A 27761-nucleotide genomic window follows, 5' to 3' on the forward strand; every position below is an offset into this window, starting at 1 on the left:
AATGGATTTTTGCCAGTTTCCCTCTGGCTTTATTTACATTTAGCTGCAAATCGGCAAAGGAGTTGGAGAAGAATGAACTCCGTTCTATTTACCACAGCAGGGTCATGTCTTTAAGGACTGTGATGTTGTCAGAATGCTATTTATCATTTGAGTGGAAATATTTTGAGTGGTATTTCCAAAAATGGTGGCAAGTTTATTTTTAGAAAGTTGTTTTTTTTTCTCTTTTTTTTTACCCCTCTGCCTATTTTCTCCCAATTCTCGAGGGTAAAATGGGAGTTCCACACAGCTCAGGAATGTGTGGGGAGGGAAGAGGAGGGGGGGGAAGAGAGGAATAAGAACTAAGGGAACAAATGACAAAAGTCAGCTAGTTTGAAGCCAGAGCAATTGTTAAAATGGAATGAAAACCTCCCTTTATGGAATAGTTTTGCAGTCTGACAACTGGGGTGGGAAGTCTGCGCTGTGTGTCACTAACCTCACGGAATGTATGTTTTATAAATCTGCGGACGTGAACACACAAATTGGGAGCTCGCTCGAGAGAAAAAAGCTTTGGAAGTTTCAGAATGTTAAAAATATGGGAAGGTTTACTTGAATTGCCAGTGTGTATCCCTTCAAGTTAGCTCTCCACATATGGAAACTATTCTTGGAAGAAAGGATCATTTTTCCGAACTAGAGGAGGTGGATTGGACACGTTCCAATTGCGTTTAATAAAAAAAACATTTCCAGGCAAAGATCTGCTCCCTTCTTTTGCTCAAAGAATTAAATCTAAATAAATAAATACGCATATATTTAAATTTGATGATCCAGATGGATAGAATGTTTGTCTGTCATCGGCGAGACGACTTCTGCTACCCGTTTATTTGTAGAAACGCAATCCCTGGTGCCATTTCGTCAACGTGTCTCACCCGTAGCTTAGAACAGCACGCCCAACAAGTCACTTTTCTGATGTTGTCAGTTTGACAGTGCAGTATAGACTTCCGAAATGATTGTGAGGTATACACAAGAGTCTTGGTGGCTTACAACGGTGGTGCCTTAAGCAGTTCCAACACTTTTTGAACCTGGCAACTATCCGTGATGTGGTTGAAGCTTTTAATGCCTCCTTTATTGGAGGAACGTGATACTGGACCGTGCTCCTAAAACTCTCGTATGGTTTATAGTGCCAACTCCTGCCCTTCCACGACGAGCACATCAAACGCCTACAGAACAAGGCAAACGAGGTTTATGTGGCAGCAAAACGCTAGGGTGTCAGTCCACCGTGGGTAATAGCTATTTAATGCTGGCAAATGTTTGGTGCGGGTTTGAGTCACACCGCTGGCACGCAGGTGTGAAGCTCTGCTCACCGCCAGAGCTGATGGAGCATTTTGCCATGATTTTAAAGAGAATTTTTTTTTTGTTTTAAATGATCTCTGGAGGCCCATAGACCATTTCGCTGCAGCTGTTGAAAGGCCAAACGGTGAGACTCTCCTCCAGGTGGAACTCAAATCACCTCCCTAAATCTACTTTGTCAATGCAAAGGGGACCATATTAACCTGACCCGCCCGTCTGGAAGCTGATGGATCGGGTGCAATGCTGGTTTTACATCCCGCCCGATTTTATTCACCACTGAAGGTCAGTGGAGAGCAATATTGGACTGGGTGTAAAACAGGCACTATACCCAATGCTATGGGTTTCCCACCACCGATTTTAGGTTAAAATTGCCTCCAGTGTTTCTGATCAAAGCAAAATGTCCTGATCTGCTTTTAAATTTGGACTTCAGGTTGACTGCCGCCTTGATTTTGCTATTAAAATCGCAACAAAAATGGAGATTGCAAGTGGAAACTGGCATCAAAAAGTTTGGGGTTTTTTTTACACCAAGTCGTGAAGGGAACTGAAACTCTCAATGCCTGGGAAATGTTCAACTGTCTTGGATTGACACGTTAGTTGATCTCGACCGGATCAGCAATTTGGCTTCATCACCTGAGTTCGGGAGAGGGAAGATAAACCGTATTCCATGCTCCTGATCGCTGCCCGGTAACACCAACCCCCACCCCTGCAGGAATCTGCATGTGTCTAGCTGTCTGGCGAAGGTGGGAGCTCTGCAATCCCAGATGGTAGAATAGCCTGCCAACATTGACGGTCAATGGCCACCAGGCTGAGGTAGCAGAACCACAACTGTAGAGGTCAGTAAGATTATGAAAGGCATTTGATAGGATAGATATAGAGAGGATCTCGCCCTTTGTTGGGGAGACCAGAATTAGGGGCCATAAATATAAGATAGTCACTAATAAACCAAATAGGGAATTCAGGAGAAACTTCTTTACCCAGAGAGTGGTTAGAATGTGGAATTTGCTACCACAGGGAGTAGTTGAGGAGAATAGCATGGATGCATTTAAGGGGAAGCTAGATAAATACATGAGGGAGAAAGGAATAGAAGGAAATGCTGATAGGGTGGGAGAAAGCTCGTGTGGAGCACAAACATCGGCATAGACCAGTTGGGCCGAATGGCCTGTTTCTGTGCTGTACATCCTATGTAATACCCCAGCAATGAGTTAATACCATTAAAGGGGCGATGGTAAGAAAAGAAACCAAGTGTGATTAGTTGCTAGACGTAGCTATAGGGGGTGCTCCCAATCCTCCCAACGGAGAGTTGCATTCGCAGGACAAAAGGGTCAGAGCCCCGATTCTCTGACCCCGTGATCCACCTGAGCATAGTTTCTCACTGGGAGCACCCAATTACCACTCTAGTATTTTGGTTAGCTAGGATAAAAATATGTTTAGTGCTATGGGGATGGAGCTTTGCTGGTATATATTTTGTGTAAACAATTTGTATTTTGCATGAACCACAAACATTTAACTCTTACTGAAATAACCTCCAATCAAAGAATTCGACAAGAACAACTTGCAATTTATATACCACCTTTTTTAAAGTAGTAAAACGTCCCGAGGTTTATCAGACAAAATTTGACACTGAGCAAAAGAATGCGACATTAGGACTGGTGAATAAAAACCTGGTCAGAGGTAGGTTTTAAGGAGCGTCTTAAAGGAGGAGAGGGAGAGGTTTAGGGAGGGAATTCTAGAGCCTAGGCAGCTGGAGGCACGGCCGCCAATGGTGGAGGGAAGGAAGTGGGGAGGATGCACGAGGCCAGGGTTGGGAGGAACGCAGAGTTCTCGGAGGGTTGTAGGGCTGAAGGAGATTACAGAAATCGGTAGGGGGCGATGCCTTGGAGGGATTTGAACACGAGGATGAGATCCACTTAGCCATATCATTGCAAAGCAAAAGTGTAATTGTTATCTAAAGACAGTCCCCCAGAAGCAACACTGTAGAGCTACATGTGTTGTGATAACACTGCTGATATTGGCTGAAGCCTATTCAATGCTGAAGTCCCATGGGTGCTATTCAAAGAAGAGCAGAGGAGTTCTTCCCGGTGTCCTGGCCAACATTTATCCCTCAAACAACTCCACTAAAATAGATTGTTTGGCCATTATCACATGTGGGACCTTGCTGTGTGTAAATTGGCTGCTGCGTTTCCTACATTACAATAGTGACTACACTTCAAAAAGTACTTAATTGGCTATAAAGCGCTTTTGGGCGTCCTGAGGTAGTGAAAAGCACTATAAAATTCGTAAGTTTTTTATTACACCAAAGATGTTTAATATTGTGTTTTTGATGTAAACTGGGTGAGTTTTTTTTCTCTATGTAACTTCACTTTTTTTATTTGTTCATGGGATGTGGGCGTTGCTGGCGAGGCTGGCATTTATTGCCCATCCCTAGTTGCCCTTGAGAAGGTGGTGGTGAGCTGCCTCCTTGAGCTGCTGGTGAAGGTTCTCCTACAGTGCTGCTAGGAAGGGAGTTCCAGGATTTTGACCCAGTGACTATGAAGGAACGGCGATATATTTCCAAGTCGGGATGGTGTGTGACTTGGAGGGGAACGTGCAGGTGGTGTTGTTCCCATGTGCCTGCTGCCCTTGTCCTTCTAGGTGGTAGAGGTCGCATGTTTGTGAGGTGCTGTCGAAGAAGCCTTGGCGAGTTGCTGCAGTGCATCCTGTGGATGGTACACACTGCAGCCACGGTGCGCCGGTGGTGAAGGGAGTGAATGTTTAGGGTGGTGGATGGGGTGCCAATCAAGCGGGCTGCTTTATCTTGGATGGTGTCAAGCTTCTTGTGTTGTTGGAGCTGCATTCATCCAGGCAAATGGAGAGTATTCCATCACACTCCTGACTTGTGCCTTGTAGATGGTGGAAAGGCTTTGGGGAGTCAGGTGAGTCACTCGCCGCAGAATACCCAGCCTCTGACCTGCTCTTGTAGCCACAGTATTTGTATGGCTGGTCCAGTTAAGTTTCTGGTCAATGGTGACCCCCAGGATGTTGATGGTGGGGGATTCAGCGATGGTAATGCCGTTGAATGTCAAGGGGAGGTAGTTGGACTCTCTTGGAGATGGATTTTTTTTATTTGTTCATGGGATGTGGGCATCGCTGGCAAGCAGAATAGAAGAAACAGGTGCTGATGATAGGTGGTCAGACTGGTGCCTGCTCTGGTAATATAAACAATTCCAAGAATCCTGTGCAGAGTTACACTTCCAAAACACAGCTCAGTAAGAGGGTCTGGAGGGAAAGATTTATTTTTTTCTTGCTGCTGTTTTTGGGCTTGTTTCTTTCCCACACCCACCCCACCAAAAAGAAACAGCCGACTAGCTGGGGTACAATTTCACATGCTCCAGTCGCCCGTCATGCGTGAACCGTGACTGTGTGCATCGACAGGCAATTTGACTGTGGGGGGCATCGAAGCTTGTGCACACGCTTTCCAGCGGGCGTCGCTTGATGGCGATCAGGAGCAGGGAACCCGGGTTGATTTTTCAGGTCTCTGCCTGTCTGAGAGTGAGTGAGTACTTACTTACGTCAGTTGTAGTGCCACCCTGAGGTTGTCAATGGTTACTGGCTAATCCCAACAAGAGCTTTGTTCTGTCGGCCTCATTTTAATGCCAATGTATGGAACCCCTAATCCTTATGAAGACCTCAGACGTCCCAAAGCGCTTTACAGCCAACAAAGTACTTTTTGAAGTGTAGTTACTGTTGTAATTTGGGAAACGTGGCAGCCAATTTGCGCACAGCAAGCTCCTGCAAACAGCAATGTGATAATTGCCAGATAATCTGTTTTTAGTGATGATTGAGGGATAAATATTGGCCAACATGCCAAGGAGAACTCTCCTGTTCTTCGAAATAGTGGCCGTGGGATCTTTCACATCCACCTGAGGGCAGACGGGACCTCGGTTTAACATCTCATACAAAAGACTAGCGTTATGTAAACTATGGAGTGGTAATGGGACAGTGCATCAGTAGTCTGACCCCTGCAGTATAAGAGCCGATTGTGCCTGAAATACCTTGAGTGCAATATGTTGAATTGTATTTATCTTGACCTGGCGAAGTATGTGTGTAACTTTATAACCGACAGAGGCATATTGACTCAGTAATTGACACTAGTGCGCAATAGAGAATATTGATTCTGCGGAGTGTGAGTGGAGATTAGGGTTCCTAACAGCCACCACCTGCTTTAATTTGGGGCCTTTTTAAACAATAGAAAAACTTCCCAAGGTGCTTTGTACAGTTATAAGGTGGAGGAACAAAATCGATGCCGAGCCCACTAGAGTTTGGTCAGAGGTGTCTTAAAAGGGAGGTGGAGGGGTTTAGGAAGGAATGCCAGAGAGTGGGACCCAGGTGACTGAAGTCACGGCCATCAATGGCACACCACCAGCTAACTCATCGTAGATTAGATAGAAGGATTTGATTCAATGGGTGCCCTCTGGTACCTAGGTCAAGTGGACATTAGGCTTGCATGAATATTGGAGAGTATCGAATTTTTATTAATTCGCTTTCAGGATATGGGGGTCGCTAGTGAGGCTGGCCTATCCCTAGTTGCCCTCGAGAAGGTGGCGGTGAGCTGCTGCAGTGCATGCAGTGAAGATGCTCCCGCAGCGCTGTTTAGGTAGGGGGTTCCAGGATTTTGACCCATCGACGGTGAAGGAATGGACAATTTATATGTCCAAGCGGGGACGGTGTGCGACCTGGGCAGGAACTTGGAGGCAATGGAGTTCCCATGCACCTCTTTGCCTCACCTCCACGCACACAGCGCGGAATAACGATCGTAAACTTGGCCGTGTTTCCCTCCTCCCTCCCTCCCCTTCCCCTCTCTCCCGACACGGGGGCAGCTGCAGCAACCCCAGTTGAAATTTGTTAACTCTACACGGACCGGGTTTTAGCATTTACACATTACTCTGCATGCGCAGATACGTTTTTTTTTTGTAGCACAAGTGGCTGTTCCTGTTCAATTTTTTTTACGTCAGCAGGCACTCTCCTTACAAGTCCCGACTTTCACTGACTTCGGGCAGGTAATTCCCAGGGCAGGAAGGAACAGCTCCAGAAAAATACCCAGACCACAATTTTGTCACACTGCACTCTCTCACTGTCGAAATGCAATCATTAAACTGGGTGGCCTGTTCACACTCATGGGAATCTTTTTGAACTAATGCTGGAGTTTTTAAACTTGCTTCAGGGTTCACTGATTTGGCTGCACTGGTCCTATTTACATTCCCAGCAATTCTTTTTTTACAGTTGAGCACAGAATTAACTATGTACACTAAAACCATTACCTGAAGGAGCGTATATAAGGTTGCCAACTCTGGTTGTATTCCTGGAGGTCTCAGACATTTTCCTGTTTCCAATATTTCTATAATTAATAAACAAAAGTATTCAAAGAATATGAAAAAAAACATAAATTATAGGGGCATTAAAAAAAAATTTCGTCCCAGGTTTGCTTGCAGCAATGTCCAGAAGATCAATCTTCAATTCCTGGAGGGTTGGCAACCTTGGTTGTATGTGTTTTTTCTCTTCAAAATACAAGTTATTGCAGTAATGGGCACAGCTTTCTCATGAGATTCCTGGCACAAGCTTTGCGCTTCGGGACGTTTCACTATGTTAAAGGCGCTCTATAAATGCGAGTTGTTGAGTCACAATCAGGATTAAGTATATTAGAAAAGGAGAGGAGCAGGAAGAACTCTTCAAAAAAAAAATTCAAATTGATTGAGTTAAAAGTATTACTGGGTTTTTCCCTGTGGAGAAGGGAAACTTGGAGCTCATTTCTCAAGAATTTACTGGAAATGAATAATCATTAGTGCCTTAGCATTTCCCGTGTTCATATTTAAATGAGTGACTTTGACTTTGGGATGTTGCATTGGTAAGAGCCCCAACAACTACCAGTGCTGGGGATGCATTATGCATTACTTGTGGATCTGACTGGCAGAGTATTCATTCCCCAGCATTAAGATAAATCCTGCATTCAGTATCCAGCGTTCTGAGCTACATTACCAAAGTTGCGTTTTTGCTGTCTGCGAACTGAGTGAGGCCCTGGCTACAATCTTTGTTTGACATTAAGGGTGAGAAATGCAATATATGAACTCTCTCTCTTTTTTTATAATTTTGCTATTTGGTTCATACTCTGCGTGGTTCGTGCTTTATAATGTTGTTTATCCGACACAACATGTTGTACAAGACTTGACGAGGGTGCAAATTGTGCCAGAAGTTATTTTGAGAGGAGGTTCTGCAAAACAAGATTGTAAATGTTTATCAGCTTCGGATATTTAGATGATATCTTCCTACAGCCAATTTTATAAAGGAGATGGGGAAACTCAATGCAATTGCACACGAGAGACAAGGATGCAATTTAAGACATGCATGGGAAGCTTATTATAGTTCAAATTGTTTCCTGCGATTTAAAATGTTCAATTTTCACAATCGAGGCAAAACGGTGAACTGCGCATTGTCGGCTCAACTCGCTGGTTAATCCTCTTGTTGCTGAGTCGGAAGGTCCGTGGGTTGGAACCCCATGTCAGGATTTGAGTATTCAGTCTAGGCTGACGCAATATCGAGGGAGTGCCGCGCTGTTGAAAGAGGAGATGAGGCACTAAACCATGGCGCGGGCCCCTTCCCCGGCCTGGTCAGGTGTATGTCGAAGATTCCCTGTGGCACTGATCAAAGAAGAGCAGGCTCTCCTCCTCCTGGCCAACAATACTTTCATTTATATAGCGCCTTTTAACATAGTAAAATGTTCCATGGTGCTTTACAGGAGCGAATTATCAAACAAAATTTGACACCAAACCACATGAGATATTTTAGGACAGGTGACCAAATGCTTGGTCAAAGAGGTAGGTTTATAAGGAGCATCTGAGGGATATGGGCCAAAGGCAGGTATGTGGAGTTAGATCACAGATCAGCCATGATCTTATCAAATGGCGGAGCAGGCACGAGGGGCTGAATGGCCTACTCCTGTTCCTATGTTCCTGAGAGGCAGAGAGTAAGGGAATTCCAGAGCTCGGGGCCTATGCAGCCGAAGGCACGGCCGCCAATTGTGGGGCGAAGGAAGTGGGTGCTATACAAGAGACCAGAATTGGAGGAGCGCAGAGATCTGAGTTGTAGGGCTGGAGGAGGTTAGAGATAGGGAGAGGTGAGGCCATCCCTCAGTCAATGGATGAATTGATCATTCATCGTATGACTGTGGGATCTTGCTATGTGTAAAATGGCTGTCACATTTGCCTCTGCTGCACTTCAAAATAATTCATTGTGTAGTTAGGACCTCAGACATTTCGGAGACACGAGACTCTTGTGTAAATGCCAATTTTTTTTTTAAACGCTTCATTGTTTACTGACCATCATCTCTACTCTTTTAAGCAAACGAGATGCATCTGATTTCTTGCCGTTCACATTATTTCACTGCAGTTTTCATTTATTTTGGCTTTAGGGGTAATATTCCAACTTTTTGCCCTAATAAGAAATGTTCCTCTTGGAGTAAGTAGTGTCAACTAATTAACAACATTGCTATAAAATGACCTTTAATGGGAAATTTCAGGTTCCCTGCTGGTTCAGTAAATTTATCCAGTGAGTCAGCGTTTTTGATAGAGTAGATAGGGAGAAATTGTTTCCACGGGCTGGAGGGTCAGTAACCAGAAGGCACCGATTTAAAGTAATTGGTAAAAGAACCAGAGGGGTGATGAGAATTATTTCAGTAAGTTATGATTTGGAATGCATTGCCTGAAAGGGCGGTGGAAGCAGATTTAATAGTAACTTTCAAAAGGGAATTGGATAAATACTTGAAAAGGAAACATATTTACAGGGCTATGGGGCAAGAGCAGGGGGAGTGGGACTAATTGGACAGCTCTTTCAAAGAGCCGGTACAGGCACGGTGGGCCGCATGGCCGCCTTCTGTGCTGCAAGATTCTGCGTAGCTGATCCACGCAGACTGGGAAAGACCCAAGTCCGATTCCCCAATCTTTTTGTTAACCGACCGCCATCCGGTGACTGCTGAATAGCGATCGTTTGGTCAGGATCGGGTTTGGCTGTGATATGCTCCGGTAGTTGAATAGCTTGCTGACTGACATCTGGGCTAACCTGAATATTGGGCACCTGTGAGACTAAATCCAAGCAAGCAAGGAGGGAGGGGGAAGATTGTTAGTGACCGGAAAGAGAAAGGGGACACTCCAGCCCAGGAGTTAGTACATTAAGAGACTCTGGTACTTTCCATTCTCTTCATACCATCCTGTTTATTTTTTTTCAAAAAAACTAACTTCTCGCAAGTGTTTGCTTATGGCCTCGCCCGCCCAGGAAACCTTTTGATAGACAGCGTGCATTCCAAGGAATTATCGCAGGGGAACATACTCATCTGGTGTCACATCATCAGCTATTACGTTGCACCCACGTTCATAAGACGTGGGAGAAATTTGAAAGCATCTGCCACCGAATGAGTACACTGCTGCTAAATAATGTGCTAGCTGTTGTATAACAATTTGGGGGTTGGCGGGGGGAAAGCATGTTATCTGAGAGCAAGTAAAATCCACTTGCCCCCTCTGTGTAATGGGTAGGATTGTGTTCCCTTTAGACAGTGGGAGGGTACCAATGTGTCAGCTGTGCCTCAGTGGGTAGCGCACTCGTCTGAGTCAGAAGGTCATGGATTCAAGTCTCACTCCAGCGATTTGAGCACAAAATCTAGGCTGACACTCCCAGTGCAGTACTGCACTGTCGGAGGTGCCATCTTTCAGATGGGTCGTTAAACAAAGGCCCCGTCTGCTCTCGGGCGCATGTAAAAAAAAATCCAATGGCACTCTTTTGAAGAGCAGGGGTGTTCTCCCTGTTATCCTGGCCAATATTAATCCCTCAACCAACATCACTGAAACTGATTATCTGGCCATTATTTCATTGCTGTTTGTGGGACTTTTGCTGTGTGCCAATTGGCTGCTGTGTTTCCTACATTACAACAGTGACTATATTTCAAAAGTACTTCATTGGCTGTAAAGCGCTTTTGGGGACGTACTGAGGCTGTGACAGTCGCTATATAAATGCAAGTCTTCCTTCCGACTTTGTATTCTATTCTCAACGGACGACTGCAGGAATTTTGTCCCTGGTCCAAAAAACGTCTCGTGGTTGGTTAGCATTTGAAAGTACACTGGCAAAACTGAGTTGGTGATGCCGGGGTTTTACGAAGAGGGGACTAACATTCCAGATGGAATGCCGTTATAAATGCATCTACTTGGAGTTCTACTGTCATCATTAAAACTCCCCTAATTATTGCAACAGGGGCGGAAGAAGCTAAGTGTCCTGTTGGAGAATTGCTCTGCAATTACTGTAAATCTCTTAAATCAGATGCTTTCATTTTCCATCTGTTTGCATAAGGAAGAGCTGAAGAATTTTAATACTGCTACCACAAAATTGATGCCCATGGGTCTTTTTTTTGTGTGGCAGCAAATACAGGAAAATGGGCAGGTTATCTGCAAATTCCAAGTCTTGGGAATGTTGCAGGAAGGAAGGAGCATCTCAGTAACCCTGACACGGGTGGTTTACACTTGTGCACGTGTATCCTGCGTTTATACTTTATCACCGTTTACCCTAATTTGAGTGCATGGAGTTTGTTTTCCATATTGTATCGCAACAAATTACATATCTACACAAATAGAAAAAGGTGGTGGAAGCAGATTCAATAGTAACTGTCAAAAGAGAATTGGATAAATATTCCAAGGGGGATTGGGACTCATTGGATAGCTCTTTCAAAGAGCTGGCACAGGCACGATGGGCCGAATGGACTCCTTCTGTGTTGTCTATGACCCTATTGTGCTACCTTACTGCAGTTTGGTTAACTACCTGCAAGCTAGTGTTGGCCACGTCTGTGCTAAGTCTCAGCAAGCTACCTGTGTATTCGAAATCTTAAACCCCTTTTTTGTGGGCATAGGTTGTCTGATACATCAAGCCTTGTGCTGGCCAACAGGAAGATCAGTTAGTCAGTGATAACTTGTAATTACTGTTCGTGTTGTCATTGTGGTTGGAAAAGATGTTTGAACAGGAAGGGCTTTCGTAACCTAATTGACTATATAAAAAGAGTTGCTGGCTGGCAAATTTAGTCGGCATGGCAGCTGGTTGCTAATTTTACTGTTATCTTCAGTTGCTTCCTAGTAAATAGTGCACTCCAAGACAATGTAGTAAAGTTTCCAAGTATCAAATTTCATTCCAGCTGACCAGTAACTGAGCACTAATCCTACTAGAGTCCTGCATTCTGCCACTAATTTATTGTCTCGTGAAATGCTTTGAGATTTTGCTGATGAGGTGCTGTATAAATACAACTTTTTATTCCTCATTCTCGTTCACTTGAGAACTTAATACAAAAAAATTGTAACCATGAGTTGATTTATTGGCGACAGTGTACAACAAGCATGCTGATCCTTGCCTGGAATCTCCCAGCTGCCAAAGTTTTTTTTGCTGTAGTTTTGTCTGCTTCATCCTCACCATTCAGCACTGCTTTTTTTGCATTGTCCTTTTAAAGAAAGAACTTACATTTATATCGTGCCTTTCACAAACTCAGGATGTCTCAAAGCACTTTACAGCCAATTAAATACTTTTGAAGTGTAGTCACTGTTGTAATGTAGGAAATGTGGCAGGCAATTTGCGCACAGCAAGCTCCCACAAACAGCAAGGAAATAAATGACCACATCTGTTTTAGTGATGTTGGTTTGAGGGATAAATGTTGGCCAGGACACCGGGGCGAATTCCTCTGCGACACAGTGCCATGGGATCTTTTACCTCCACCTGAGAGAGCAGGGACCTCTGTTTAACATTTCACCCAAAAGACAGCAGCTCCGACAGTGCAGTACTGCACTGGGAGTGTCGGCCTGGATTTAGTGCTCAAGTCTCGAGTGGGATTTGAACCCACAACTTCTGACTCGGAGGCCAGAGTGTTAGCACGACATAGCTGTCTGTCTGTGCCTTCTGAGATAGGAAAACATAAGAGGCTTTTCTTTTTGCTGTTTCTGCAGTTTTGTTTCAAGTTTCCAGTATTTGCAGTCATCTTTGTTGCAAGGATTTTTTTTTTCGCTCCTAATTAATCTGCCTGGCTACTTGTAATTAGAGTTGCCTAGGCAATAGCTCTTCATGGTTCTTTTCATCTGTTTTAGCGCATTTGTTGCCTAATATGTTGGCCACTAGCCACATGTGGCTGGCTAATTGGGAATCCAGCTGTAGCTAATTGCATTTCTGAAAAAATGAGTAATAGGCACAGTCGTCGGGCATGTGATCTCTGTACTCAATCGCACGGCGTATGATTGTATATTACAGCCTTTTGTGTGTTTGGTAAGATGAAAAGCAATGTGAGAGGTTTTTTTTGATCGTTGAATGCTTAACGTAATATCTACCACCAGTGACCAAGGAAGTAAATATACACTTGTGATGTACGTTTACCTGTATCACATGTAAGGTGTGTTCTACTAAAATTATGATGTGGAGATGCCGGTGATGGACTGGGGTTGACAATTGTAAACAATTTTACAACACCAAGTTATAGTCCAGCAATTTTATTTTAAATTCACAAGCTTTCGGAGATTTTCTCCTTCCTCAGGCAAATGTTTCAAGATCTCCTTGAAGCCTACGCATTTATACATATGTATAAATGCGTAGGCTTCAAGGAGATCTTGAAACATTTGCCTGAGGAAGGAGAAAATCTCCGAAAGCTTGTGAATTTAAAATAAAATTGCTGGACTATAACTTGGTGTTGTAAAATTGTTTACAACTACTAAAATTAGTGCATGCGATTGAAATGGTGTTGCTGTAGCCACACCTGTGGCTAGTCAGCGATTTTCTATGGACAATTGCTGCTATTTAATAACTTACCCGAGTAGTTTTGTTGCTGAACTTCTGAAAATTGTGGTAAAATGTGAAGTTTTAATGTCTATCCTTTTTTTTACAAAATTTTTTTAGAAAAGGAAGGAATAAACTGAGATGTACAACCAATTCTTAGTTCTCCCTGAGCAACCGATCCAGCCTGTCCCACACAACTGAGATGCCTTGTGCATCACAAGATATTGCCTATTGCCTGGGCAATAGACAACCTATTGCCTAGGCACCCCACCCGACAGCCACGTAATCTCCTGGGAGAGGCGAAAAACCGGAAGGAAACCCAGGCTAATTAGAGGCGCGGGGGGGGAATAAAGCTGGACCCTCCCTTCGCTGTTCCCCTCAGGCGATCGAAACTAGTCCAGGAGACCACTCTGGCCCTGATTTAATGTTATGCAATCACCTACCTTTTTTTTTGTACGAGGTGATCTCCGCCTCAGCCAGGAACGGATCCAACTCTCGCTCGAAGGAATTCGGTGTCCACCGCACAAGCAGGCAGCCTGTTCCACAGATAATCGTACTATTAGATGTCTCATCTAGCGTGCGAGGTTCTAAACCAATGAATTGGTTAGGATAGTGGCTTTTTTTTAAAAAAAAAGCACTGTCTGGATAACAGCTCTGGCTTTGAGATTAGCACTTTTTTTTTAATAGAGCTAACTATTTCCGACTATTGAAAATACCCATTTTCTGAAGAGGCTAGCACTTTTTTTTTTGTTTTAATTATTTATTTCTTCAATTATTAGCTTCCTTCTCCGCTCCTGAGTCAGAGCGTTGCGAATTGAGCCCAACTCTGAGACGCTATCTCATCGTCTAGACTTGGCAAAAGTCAACTGTGGCTCAGTTGTAGCACTTGGACCCGCAACCTTCCGACTCAGAGGCGAGAGTGCAGACGATTAGCTCAAGTCTGAGAGTGGGGTTCAATACGCACATTGCTCTGACTCTGAGCAAAAGTCCCAGTCTGGAGACTTGAATACGTAATCTCGGCTGACACTTCAGGGCAGTGCTGAGGGAGTGCTGCACTGTCTGAGGTGCTGTCTTTTGGATGAGACGTTAAACTGAGGCCCCATCTGCCCTCTCAGATGGACGTAATAGATCCCACAGCACTATTTTGAAGATGAGCAGCGGAGATCTCCCCGATGCCCTGGCCAACAACAATAAAGCAGATTATCTGGTCGTTATCACTGTGGGACCTTGCTGTGTGCAGTTTTTTTCCAACAGTTTCAAAAGTACTTAATTGGCTGTAAAGCACTTTGGGACATCATGAAGTCAGGAAAGGTGTTACATAAATGCAAGTCTGTCGTCTCGTGGATATTAAATGATCCCATGGTGCTATTCTAAAAGAAAAGCAGGGAATTCTCCCCTCCCCCAATGTCTTGGACAACATACCTCCCTCAAGTAATACCACCACAAAATGGAAATTAACGAATCGTGCATCCTACCTTTACAACTGTGAGTACACTTCAAAAGTACTTCACTGGCTGTAAAGCGCTTTGGGATGCCCTGAGGACGTGAAAGGTGCTATAGAAATGCAAGTTCGTTCTTGCTGTTCGTGGAACATTGTTGGAGAAAAATGGCTGCTGCATTTGCCTCCATAAATTTGTTGTGTGAAACACCGGAGATGTTTCCAAAGCGTGCCCAGAGCTAGGTATCTATATGCTAATATGTTGTATGTATGCTGTGTATAATAGTAAAACCTGCTTAAAAAAAAAAGGGACATTCATTGACGGTCCCAAATAATTTACTGTACACACTGACCATGACACTGTGTACAAGTTTTTTCTTGAACTGTTTGTCTCTCTTCTGTTACAGTGACCCATTGAGACTGCAGCAGCTGCAGAACCAGGTTCTGCTGGAACAAGGAGAAGGCGGGTGGCAAAACCAGCCGGTGTTTGACCTCCCACAGTGCTCGCCGTCCCCTGCCCCAATGAGCGTGCTGAACCCCCACACTCCTTCAGCCATGCAGCAAACGACAACTTTCAATTACGCTCGACCCAAGCAGTTCATTGCCGCTCAAAGCCTTCCGTCTTCTACCGGGTACCTGTCTCCTTCTTCTGGGTCTTCGGGTTCTAACCTGTCCTCTCCCCTCTCTCCTCCCTCCTCGCACAAACCATTTAACCGAGTCGTCTTGCCTCCCTTTTCGCAGCCTTATCAAGGGGACGGCGGACATCGGCGCCTCGGTTCCCCTTCGACGTTGAGTCCTTCCTCGCCTTCTCCTCCTCTTCCGCCACCGCCAGCTCTCACTTCCCCTGTTTTCTTTGCTCAAGATCCCTTCCCTCTGCCTCCTCCACCCCCACCTCTGCTCCCTTCCCCGGCCCAGCTGTCCTATCTCTCCCCCTCAGCTGGTAGAGCCTCCCCTCACTCCAGCCAATCACCTGCAGCCTTCCTCAGCTCCATGTTGCCATCACAATCCGTTGTGTCACCTGTCAACGCTTTGGGCCTTCCAAAAGGAGCCATCCCAATGTAAGTAACACCTTGAGGCACTTTATTGGCAACCTGAAACGTGTCTTGTCAGTCTGTGGTCTTTTAAAGTTTTCTGCAGGTAATTCAGGAGAAACTCCTTTACCCAGAGAGTGGTTAGAATGTGGAACTCGCTACCATAAGGAGCAGATGAGGCAGATAGCGTAGATGCATTTAAGGGGAAGCTAGATAAGCACATGAGGGAGAAAGGAATAGAAGGATATCCTGATCGGGTTAGATGAAGTAGGGAGGGAGGAGGCTCGTGTGGAGTGTGAACGCTGGCATGGACCATTTGGGCCGAATGGCCTGTTACTGTGCTGTGGAATCGATGGATTACGACTGCACCTTTTATTGGTGTCTTTTGAAAGTATTGATCGTATTTAAACATCTTGTTAACTAACTCGCTTGAAAATTCCTTGTAAATCTAAGATGGCCAGGTTTCATACCATAAAATAAATGCCACCTTAATGCACAGCATTAATACAAGCTACTAGAGGTGGTTGCCAGATGTAATGGAGCTCTTTCTAATATTACAGCCATCGCAATGCAATTGCAACTGTTGATGCAGCTGATGCCCTTTTTGAAGTAGTGATTATCATAGAATGATACAGCACAGAAGGCAGCCATTCGGCCCATCGTGCCTGGGCCGACTCTTTGAAAGAGCTATCCAATTAGTCCCACTCCCCTTGCTCTTTCCCCATAGCCCTTCATATTTCTACTTACCATCATTGAAGTGGGGGGAGGCGGGGGGGGAAATTGAAGTGTCAAAGAAACCAAGTCAGGACTAGCCATCGCTTTTGCCATTCTGAAGAAAACCTAACCTGGCTTGTCTCTTGCAGAACACCTCAAAGTCTAAAGAGAAACAGCAGGGGCCCTCGGCTGGCAACGGACGAAGAAATTCAGGGGACAAAGGATGCGGTCATTCAGGATCTGGAGAGGAAGCTCCGTTTTAAGGATGACCGTTTAAGCAATGGCCAGGTAGTACCATGGACTGAGAACCAGATGCATGTGCCATTGTTGGTGGATTTTCCTAATGGGACCATGTTCGTTTTAAATTCACAACTACGCCTTCAATTTAAAACATCGTGGGGTTGAGTGTCAGTTTGGCTCACATGGTAGCGCACTAGCCATTGCGTCAAACAGTTGCGGATTTGAAAACCATAGTCAGGACTTGAACCTATAATGGAGGACTTGATGCTCGAGTACAGTGCTGTATTGTCACAAAGTGTCGTAATCCAGATGTGATCGACCTGAGGTCCTATCTGCCTGAATCAGGTGGATGCCTTTGAAGCTATAATGGGGTTGGTATTTTGGAATGATGCAATCAAATGGGCCAAAGGTGTTCTTTATCCCTGCCTATCTCGAGAAACGACTCCCGGGTCATCTTTGACCCCTTGGTTAACATGCTGATGGAAATGCACCATTTTTAACAAGTCATGAATTCCAATTTTTTTTTAAAAAAATTTCTATTTTTTAAAAAAAACACAAACATAATGGCCTCATCCGGCAGCCCAAAGAAAATGGGCTTGTTAGACTACAGTAAGGGAAAGGAATTTAAGGCATCTCATTCCCAGTTACTGGCCCACATTGAACGAATCTGTTCCTACTTAGCACAAATTAGGACTAAATGGGGAGGTTTACTCAGAGGAGGTAAGAATGACGAATGCAGGAAATGAAAATGGGGGATGTTCCAATTTAGGGTTCAAGGTTGAAATCTCTCAATGTAAATATGTTTGTATGAAATTCCTGTCTTGGGTGGGGGAAGGAATTTCATACAAAGAAATGCCACCTTATCAATGCACAGCTTTGCCATTACGAACATTGCACAGAACAATTTCAACCAAATTGTTTGATCATGGTATAGGGAGGGCTATTCCTCATCTGGCCATGGTGGGACATTCTGACTGCACTGTTCTGGCCTCCATATTATAGAAGGTGCAAAAAAGATTCACAAGGATGATACCAGAACTGAGAGGATACCCTTATCAGGAAAGGCTGAACAGGCTGGAGCTCCTCTCAGTAGAAAAGAGAAGGCTGAGGGATGACCTGGTAGAGGCCTTTAGGATAATAGGTTTTGATAGGGTGGACGTAGAGAAAATGTTTCCACTTGTGGGGGAGACCAAAACAAGAGGTCGAAACATAAGATAGTCACTAATAAATCCAATAGGGAACTCGGGAGAGACGTCTTTACCCAAAAAGTGGTAAGAATGTGGAACCCGCTACCCGAAGGAGTAGTTGAGGCAAATGGCGTTTAAGAGGAAGCTAGATTAAGTACATGCGGGAGAAACGAATAGAAGGATTTGCTGATAGGGTAAGATGAAGAGGGTGGAGGCGGTTCATGTGGGGCTTAAATGCTGGCATAGACCAGTTGGGTCGAATGGCCTGTTTCAGTGCTGTAGACTCTATGTAACTCGATGGCCGTGGTCGATGCTGCCACTGGATGTCAAGCCAGAGCAAAATAAACCGCGTACTGGCACTTAACATCCGCACGAGACTCCGCTACAACGCAGCAGTGTCTATTGGAATCCCAGTCGACGCCTGATTCTGTGTGCGTCCGTCTTCGTAACAAGTAATCCTTCTCCCTTTATTGTCAGCCGTGGCTCAGTGGTAGCCGTCTCTTCTCTGAGTCAGAAGGTTGTGGGTTCAAGTCCCACTCCAGAGACTTGAGCACAAAGTGTAGGCTGACGCTCCCATTCTGATGGAGTGCTGCGCTGTCAGAGGTGCCGTTTTTCGGATGAGGCGTTAAACCGCGGCCCCGTCTGCCCCCTCAGGCAGATGCAAAAGATCCCGTGGCACTATTTGGAAGAAGAGCAGGGAAGTTCTCCCTGGTGTCCCGACCAATATTTATCACTTGACCAACACCTCAAATAAAAAAAAACAGATTATCTGGTCAGTGTTTGTGGGATCTTGTGTGCAAATTGGCTGCCTAATCACAACAGTGACACTTCAAAAAAAAGTAACTTATTGGCTGTAAAGCGCTTTGGGACATCCTGAGGTTGTGAAAGGCACTGTATAAATGCAAGTTTGTTCTTTTCCCTACAAAATGGAACCTGGTTAAATAGGAACCTCTGTTTTTGACAGCAGTTTTTGAATCCCAAACCATTCAGGCTGGTTTTTATTCACTTGCATAGTGTACATTGTCTCCATCTGTGTCTTATTTCCCTCTTTTTTTTTTTTTTCTTTTACCCCCTCCCCGCAGAGGTTGACCTACGAAGAAAAGATGGCCCGGAGGCTTCTGGGAGCAGACAATGCGGCCACTGTCTTCAATTTTCAGGAGGCCGAGGAGGAGCCTGTGGCCCAGGTACATTGGCTGCCATCGTGGTTAAACAATTAAAGCCATTCTTTTAGGGTCTGTTTCGCATAAAGCCCTTCAATTGAGAACAAAAACTGATTCATACCAGAAAACCTTTCGCAGCAAAGTCATATAATTTAAGTTTCCTATTCCACATTTCCTTTGGGAATAATAAGCAACCAACAATGATTTTTAGGTAATCATTTCTTTCACATTTTGAGTTAAGATTTTACTTTTTTTTAGGGGGTAAAGGAGGGGCATTTAGCACCAGTTGCCTCAGATTAGTCGAACATTTTGTTTGGGATTTTGGGCCTTTTTGAAATAGGCCAGGATGATGGTGATGTTTAAGTGTGGAGTGGGGTTAACAAAACAATCTGCACTGGGAATGGGTGAAAGGTTTTTGATGCTGAGGGGACAAATTTAGTGTCCAGCTTTGTGTTTTATAAATAAAACACTTCCATGCCAAGTTACGGGTTTTTTTTTTCTTTATTCATTTACTTCAGGGAAATAGCTCAGCAATCTCGCTCTTCCGTGCTTGATGTAATTTATCCATGAAGCTAAAAAAATGAGTTGCATTTGTATTTTAGGCCGACTTACCCTTACTGGGGTAGTGGTCTGCTGTCGACTATTGGGGTTTTTTTTTTAAGTCAAGTCTTTACGTTGTGAACTTGCATCTGTTTGGGTTCAGATCTCCTGCTCGACACTCTTGGGGGGTGGGGGGGCTGATATTTTTATAAAACCTCTTGCGAGGGAGGGTTTAAAATGGAGAGGCCGCGTGCTCCCCTCTTGGTTCACGCTGCGCTCGTGCCCGCCGCCGGTTGCAACTGATGTGGTTCGGCCAGCTTGTGAGGCCCTGCTTCACAAACGTACAGCAGTATTATTGCATAGAATTTACAGCAGAGAAAACAGGCCATTCGGCCCAACCAGTCCATGCTGGTGTTTATGGCTCCACGTGAGCCTTCTCTCTCTCTCTCTCTCTCTACTTCATCTAAACGTATCTTTCTATTCACTTCTCCCTCCATGTACTTATCCAGCTTCCCCTTAAATGCACCTATGCTTAATGCAGTTGGATGCTGCAATGGGAGACTTGCGCACTTGAGGGGATGAGCTTTAATGTTTTTTAAGTCGTCCTTTCTCACCCCTGCGTCTGTTAATCCTCAATAGTGAGGGGGTGGGGGGGAGGAAGATGAGAAAGAAGCAGCTGAAACTCGAGCACCGATCGCTTACTTAAATTTGCTCGTCCTGCATTGTATTATTACTTTCTGCCCTTCACAGGATGTTAATGATGGTGGACCATCTGAGTGGCGTTTACTCGGCACTCGAAAGGTTAATCTGAGGGTTATTGGATTTTTCAGCCTTGCTATTTAAATCACTGCACCTTTTATAGACCCTCAAGTCCTCCCTGCACCCCCCCTCTTGATTTGTTTCAGGATTTGTGCTTTAAGGTGCACGATCTGTGTATCTCAATAGCATTACACTGCCACTGTGATTTTTTTTTAATTACAGGAGTCCCCATCTCCTGTTTGCATGTGCCCAACCTTTTCATTGGGGTGGCGTTTCTTTTATATATTTTTTTTAATTTAAGAAGAAACAGACACTGAATTCTGAAATGTAGTGAACAGTGAGGAGGAAAGTAACACTTCAGGAGGACATACAGACTGGTGAAATGGGCAAACACATGGCGGATGAAAATTAACACAAGTGTGAAGTGATTCATTTTGGTAGGAAGAATGAGGAGAGGCAATATAAACTAAATGGTACAATTTTCAAAGGGAATGCATGAATAGAGACCTGGGGGTATATGTATAAAAGTCTTTTGAAGGTGGCAGGACAAGTTGAGAGTTTTTTCTTTTAAGAAAAAGCATATGGGATCCATTAATAGATCATTGAGTACAAAAGCAAAGAAGTTATGCCAAATCTTCATAGAACAGTGGTTAAGCCTCAGCTGGTGTATTGTCCAATTCTGGGCACCACACTTTAGGAAGGATGTTAAGGCCTTGGAGACGGTGTGCAGAGGAGATTTACTAGAATGGTACCAGGGATGAGGAGTTTAACCTTCTCTGCTCTAAGGAGAACATAAAGAGAGATTTAATAGAGGTGCTTTGATAAGAGTTGATAGGGAGAAACTGTTTCCACTGGCAGGAGGGTTAGTAAACAGAGGACACAGATTTAAAATAATTGGCAAAAATTTAAGGGGGAGATGAGGAGAATTTTTTTTACGCAGCGAGTTGTTATGATCTGGAATGCACTGCCTGAAAGGGCGGTGGAAGCAGATTCAGTGATAACATTTGAAATGGAATTGAATAAATACTTAAAGGGAAAATATGCACTGCTGTGGAAAAAGATATTGGGGGGGGGGGAGGGGGGGAGTGAGAATAATCGGATAGCTCCATTCAGAGCAGGTACGATGGGCCGAATGGCCGCCAGTGCTGTATGATTCTATAGATGACGTTTTGCTCCTAAGGAGCCCTTTTATTGGTGAATGGCATTGGCAGCAGTTGAGCGCAGAACTCAGGCATTGAGAACTGAAGGGAAGCAGCTGATCTCAGTCAGACTGTGTTTTGTCTGCCGACGCATTCCCCTGGTAGGTAGATGGATCTGGATTGTGGAAATGTTTGAGTATTCACTGGTGTACTACTTAACCTGTAAACCTAACTGGGTGAAATTTCATTTCACTTTGACGTCTCGTCCTTGATCTTGGAGGGAGGGGGGAGAGGGGTGGTGGGGGTAGTGCTCGGCTTGTCAAAAGTGTCACTTGGCATTATCTTCAGGAGCAAGTAATGGGGCATGTTAACATGGCAGTGGACCCAGATGTCTTAAACAACTGAAGTGAAGCTGAAGATGTTTGACATCTGGATCCTGAACACACAGTTTTTAACTTCCTCTTACCTATTGATTTGTTCTAAATCTCCAGTGGCATTTGCTAATGAGTGTTGGCTCGAGCTCTGGAGTGACGTCAAGAGAGTTGAGTCTTTACATATTACATGGAATAAACAGGTCATTTGGCCCAACTGGTCTGTGCCAGTGTTTATGCTGCACACGAGCCTCCTCCCTCCCTGCTTCATCAAATCCTATCGGAATGTCCTTCTATTCCTTTTTCCCTCTCTTGTACTTATCTAGCTTCCCCTTAAATGCATCGTTGTTATTCGCCTCAACTACTCCCTGCGGTAGCGAGTTCCACATTCTAACCACTCTCTGGGTAAAGAAATTTCTCCTGAATTCCTTATTAGATTTGTTAGTGACTGTCTATCTGATATTTATGAGCCGTAGTTTTGAACTCCCTCAAAAGTGGAAACGTCTACCCTATGTCTACGTTATCAAACCCCTTCATAATGTTGAAGACTTCCTATTAGGTTGCCCCTCAGCCTTCATTTCTAGAGAAAAGAATCACGGTGTAGGCAGATGAACGATATTGATCGCGTGCTAACCAGATCTCGGTCCATAGTATAGGATCGCTGCGATATTATCATCCTCGTTTTTTTTTTCTTTTGGTCAGGAGTACAAAGTTTCCAGCTTTGAACAGAGGCTGATCAGCGAGATCGAGTTTCGCCTCGAGCGCACGCCGGTGGACGAGTCGGACGATGAGGTGCAGCACGATGACGTCCCCCTGCAAGGCATTGCGCCGGTCTTCGAGAGGAAGCTGAAGCACATCAAGCTATTCGAGGGGTCTCCAATAACGTTCGCCTGCAAAGTGATTGCCGACCCCATGCCAAAGGTACGGGGTGCATTTATTTGGATTACTCGTGTCGTAGAATCATACAGCACAGAAGGAGGCTGTTCGGCCCATCGTGCCTATGCTGGCTCTTTGAAAGAGCTTTGCAATTAGTCCCTCTTTCCCCATAGCCCTGCAAATTTTTCCTTTTTCAAGTATTTATCCAATTCCCTTACTGTTGAATCTGCTTCCACCGCCCTTTCAGGCAGCGCATTCCAGATCATAACGACTCGCTGTGTTTTTTTTTAAATTCTCATCTCCCCATTTGATTCTTTTGCTAATTATCTTAAATCTGTATCCTCTGGACCCTCCTGCCAGTGGAAACAGTTTCTCTCCTTTTTACTCTATCAAAACCCGTCAAGATTTTGAACACCTCTATTAAATCTCCACTTAACCTTCTCTGCTCGAAGGAGAACAACCCCAGCTCCTCCAGTCTCCAGAGTGATGAGAGAATGCAACAGAAAAGGCCTGGTGATAACATTATGCCTATATGCTGCTTTCCTTTTTATAAAAGATATGTTTGTGAAGTTTTACTGGACGTGGCACATAAGCTGGTTGAAATGCATCACCACGCAGGTGGCATCAAGAAAAGCCCTCCCAGCTCTTCACCTTCCCCAGAAAATGAGATTTTTTTATTCATTCATGGGATGTGGGCATCGCTGGCGAGGCCAGCATTTATTGCCCATCCCTAATTGCCCTTGAGAAGGTGGTGAGCCGCCTTCTTGAACCGCTGCAGTCCGTGTGGTGACGGTTCTCCCACAGTGCTGTTAGGAAGGGAGTTCCAGGATTTTGACCCAACGACGATGAAGGAATGGGCGATATATTTCCAAGCCAGGATGGTGTGTGACTTGGAGGTGATATTCCCATGCGCCTGTTGCCCTTTTCCTTCTAGGTGCTGGAGGTCATGGGTTTGGGAGATGCTGCTGAAGAAGCCTTGGCGAATTACTACATTGCATCCTGTAAATAGTACACCCTGCAACCGTGGTACGCCGGTGGTGGAGAGAGTGGATGTTTAAGGTGGTGGATGGGCTGCCAATCAAATTGACTGCTTTGTCCTGCCAACACTTTTCATAAAGGCGCTTCTGCTTTTAAAATTGTCCCTGATGGCTCATCTAGGTGAAGAGTACTCTGCTGGGCAGAGCTGAGCCATACTGGGTAGGAAAGTGCCACATTCGACCCTTTTTGTCTCAGCTGAGTTGGATGACCTTAATCCGAGCAGTAGGTTGTGATGCTGCAACTGGCCTGTGTCCAAGGCTACACAAGGGGAAAATTCAGCCAGGGTTCCTGCTGATCAGTACGATTTACTTGCTAGCACTGACACAGCTACTAAGTATGCATGTGTGGATATCAGCTTTGGATGTACCTACAGAGACTGGTTCCTGATTTTGGGAGGGTAAAACGGGGAAGAGTGGTGTATGGCAGTCACTTTTGCAAAACCTTTGGTAAAGCTCTGAATGTATGGCTCCTGTCCAGTATGAGTAAGATAAATTAGTTCACACAATGCCTTTGACTAGAATTCCTGTTAACATTGGGTCTGACACTAGTAATGTTCAATTCATTGGTATTATTGTGTTTTGACTTTATAATCTCATTGTTTATTAACAAGAAAAGTTCCAGCATGGTCTTTGTTACAACAGACAACTCCTAGTTCTCCCTCTCCCACCCCTACCCCACCTACTGCCTGGATGAATGCATTACAGGAAAAGTCTTGTGCTTGGCTTTTCAGCACTAGTTATCTACTCTTGTTTCCTCCCTGGTAGATCTACTGGTTCAAAGATGGTAAACAAATTTCCAAGCGCAGTGAACACTACCAGATTCGTCGCGAGCCGGGCGGAACTTGCTCCCTCTACACCGAAGCTGCTACGTTAGACGATGATGGAAATTATACCATCATGATAGCCAACCCACTGGTAAGTGGAGTCACTTCACAGGTTTGGACATGGGTTGGGTTGGGGGGGGGTGGGGAAAGAGGGGAGGAGACTGCTTGCGAGGATAGCATGTGGCAAAATTGGATGTGAGAATGTGGTCTGGCTTTGGAGCTGATGTACTGCTATTTTTTTATTTTGGTCTTTTTTGGGCTATAAAGATTGTTCAGCTTCTGTGTTTTGGGTCACTCATAAGTGAATAGCAACTTCCTATTCCTTTTAGAGTATCTTCAATATCCTAAATACTTTAGTAACATGCCCAGCTGTTAATTATTTTAACTACTGGCATCACCCTGTGCTTCCGTAGGAACTCAGTCCTGTTTTCCGTAACTGGTGTAGCATCACATCAGACCCTATTTTAGGTTTAAACTATTGAGCAAATTTATTTAATAAAAGATGAACAATTAAATAGATAGCAGTAATATAATCACTTACAGTAGAAAGTCTTCTATCTGGCTTTTTGGCAACCAGAGGTATTAAGGTATATGGAGTTAGATCACAGATCAGCCATGATCTTATCAAATGGCGGAGCAGGCACGAGGGGCTGAATGGCCTACTCCTGTTCCAACTGGAAAAAGGAGAAATTTTCAGGACTATGGGGAAAGAGCAGGGGAAATGGGATCAATTGGATAGCTCTTTCAAAGAGCCGGCACAGGCACGATGGGCCGAATGGCCGCCTCCTGTGCCGTACGATTCTGTGTCTACATCAACCTTCCACGCCGATTTTCTTCGACTCTCATGAGCTCTGTGTTAGGGTTTCAATCTTTTTAGCTTTCCTTTCTTTTTTCTGCCCCCCCCACCCCCCCTTCACCTCATCACATTGAGGTCAGTTCATAAAGCACTTATCCAGAGTGCATTCTAATGCTTGATCACCTCTGCATTGTAATGAGGTGCGGTGCTCAGGCAAAGCCAATAACCAACTGGGCAACAGGGTTTTTTTTAAATAAGATAACAAAATCTGTAGAGAGAGAGACTCGAGCTAAAATTCTTTGGTAGTTTCAGGTATGCAATAACTGGATTTCGGGGTCATTTTTATATAAAGTTTCCTATATATTTTTTTTTAAAAAGACAGAAAATCTGTTCACTTTAAAACCGAGGGAAATGGTCTGTTTACATAGTTTTGGAATATGTGGTTCTGTTTTACAAACCCGCTGAACTTCCTGTTTGGTCTACCGAATGTAATGTAGATGGAGTCAAGAACTCCAGTCTAACTTTTTTTTTTAAAAAAGGTACAAAACAAAAAATGTCCTTTTTTTTGCGGTGCAGATCAGCAGTCAACCCAGTTTAGAGCTAACAAAGTGGGATTCATGAGGAATTCGACCCTCCAGCTTGTTCCGTCCAGATTCCTTGTACGATTTTATTCTAGCATTGATTTCATTTTAGCCCCTTCCTAACACCAACCTCTCCGCACCCCCCCCCTCAAACCCAATTCTCCGCCACCTGTTGATACTCTAAGGAGCTTATCTTCCCCTGGGGGTGGGGAAAATTATGCAATGCTGATATCTTTTATAACCCTCAATTTCCCCCCCCTCTCAACAAGTATCAATCCAGCTCCCTTTAAGGTTCAGGACCCTGAATGAACTTGGAGAATTTGTTCAGTGCTTTTTTTTTTGTTGGTGAGTGGAAATCTGGGACTTCCCACCACCAAATGCTGTTGATGCTGGGGGTCAATTGAAAATTTCAAAACTGAAAGATAGATTTTTGTTCGGCAAGGGTAGCAAGGGTATGAAGTTTGCTGAACGAAGGCAAGCAGATGGCGTTGAGATACAGATCGGCCATGATCTCATTGAACGGCAGAACAGGCTTGAGGGGCTGAATGGCGCCTCCTGTTCCCATGTTAGCCTGAAGTAGTTCTGTGCACATGTACAATCCTCACCAATCTCTGGACCTCTGTCTGCACGGGATTAAATTAAAAATTCTCTACCTCCTTTTACAAGTATTTCAGTACGGTAATGTAGTGGTTATCTTACTGAACTAGTAATCCCAGAGGCCTGGACTAATAATCCGGAGAACGTGAATTCAAATTCCACCATTGGTAGTTTGAGAATTCGCTTTCTTTTTCAAAAAAAAGTCTGAAAATAAAACTCTTTATCTGTTTAAAATTGACCGTAAAGCTTTTGGATTGTCGTAAAAACCCAACTGGCTCACTGATGGCCTTTAGACGAGGAAACCTGTTGCCCTTATTCAATCTGGGCCTGTATGTGACTCCAGTCCCACACCATGCTTGACTCTTAGCTGCCCTCTGAAGTGGCCTAGCAAGCCATTCGGTTGTGTCAAACCGCTGTATAGATTACCACACAGACTGCAGTGGTTCAAGAAGGCAGCCCACCACCACCACCTTCTTGGGGCAACTAGGGATGGGCAATAAATGCCGGCCTTACCAGGGACGCCCACATCCGGAGAATGAATTTAAAATAAAACAAAGTCTCTTCAGCCTTATTCAGCCCGTAGTCCTCGGCCCTCCAATTCTGGCCCCCTTTTTCCTTTACTCCTCCATGGTTACCAGAGCATTCAGCAAATGTGGCCTTACTCTTTAGAGCCCCCTCCCTAAACTCTCCAGTCTTGCTACTTCTCGCCCTGCCTTTAAATAAACCTCTTCAAAATGTACCTTTTATTAGTCAGGGTTTTGATCATCTCTCCCACTACTGCCTGACCTCCCTTTCTCCTCCTGTGGGTTGACTTGGAATGTTTATTATGTTAAAACACATTATATAAATGCAAGCTGTTATCAAGGTGTGTGTGCGTGTCTTCCCTTTTGAACATTCTGAAAGGATAGACAGTCACTTGAGATTCATATACTGCCGGATACCAGTAATTAGTCTGTTAATAAAACACACTCTGTTGGGTCTGAACTGGGTTGACTGTCTGCATTGCAAAGATATTTTTGACTTGTACCTTTTTTTTTATTTTCAATTTATTGGACTGGAGTTCTTGACTCCATCTACATTACATTCAGTAGACCAAACAGGAAGTTCAGTGGGTTCACAAAACATAACCGCAAGCTCCCCAGAAATATGTAAACGGCCCGTTTCCCTGGTTTTTGAAGTGAACAGATTTCCGTCTTGCTTTTACAGGAATTTTTTTTAAATGCATGTAATCCAGCCATTGTGAATCTGAAATTGTGCAGCAGGATTTTACCCAGAGTGTCTATCCAGCCGCATTATGCAGTGCAGGTTACTAAGAGACCAAATCTTCAAGTGAT

The 27761-nt window shown here is 44.4% G+C and overlaps 1 protein-coding gene across 10 annotated transcripts in view; it reads left to right on the forward strand.

Moving 5' to 3' along the window:
- Nucleotides 1–27761, forward strand: part of palld (palladin, cytoskeletal associated protein) — a 369602-nt gene that overhangs the window by 312520 nt on the left and 29321 nt on the right. For 7 of the 10 annotated variants that reach the window (XM_067982453.1, XM_067982449.1, XM_067982448.1 and 4 more), the window contains 5 exons: nucleotides 14983–15633; nucleotides 16470–16608; nucleotides 18830–18931; nucleotides 22419–22637; nucleotides 24395–24544. In XM_067982453.1, coding sequence (XP_067838554.1) covers nucleotides 14983–15633; nucleotides 16470–16608; nucleotides 18830–18931; nucleotides 22419–22637; nucleotides 24395–24544 — 1261 coding nt within the window. Of the gene's footprint in view, nucleotides 1–7307; nucleotides 7404–12586; nucleotides 12634–14982; nucleotides 15634–16469; nucleotides 16609–18829; nucleotides 18932–22418; nucleotides 22638–24394; nucleotides 24545–27761 lie in introns of those variants that run through there. The other 3 variants (XM_067982457.1, XM_067982454.1, XM_067982452.1) reach the window with 3 other exon arrangements.

Source organism: Heptranchias perlo, chromosome 4, assembly GCF_035084215.1.
Source record: "Heptranchias perlo isolate sHepPer1 chromosome 4, sHepPer1.hap1, whole genome shotgun sequence".
Taxonomy (NCBI): Eukaryota; Metazoa; Chordata; class Chondrichthyes; order Hexanchiformes; family Hexanchidae; genus Heptranchias; species Heptranchias perlo.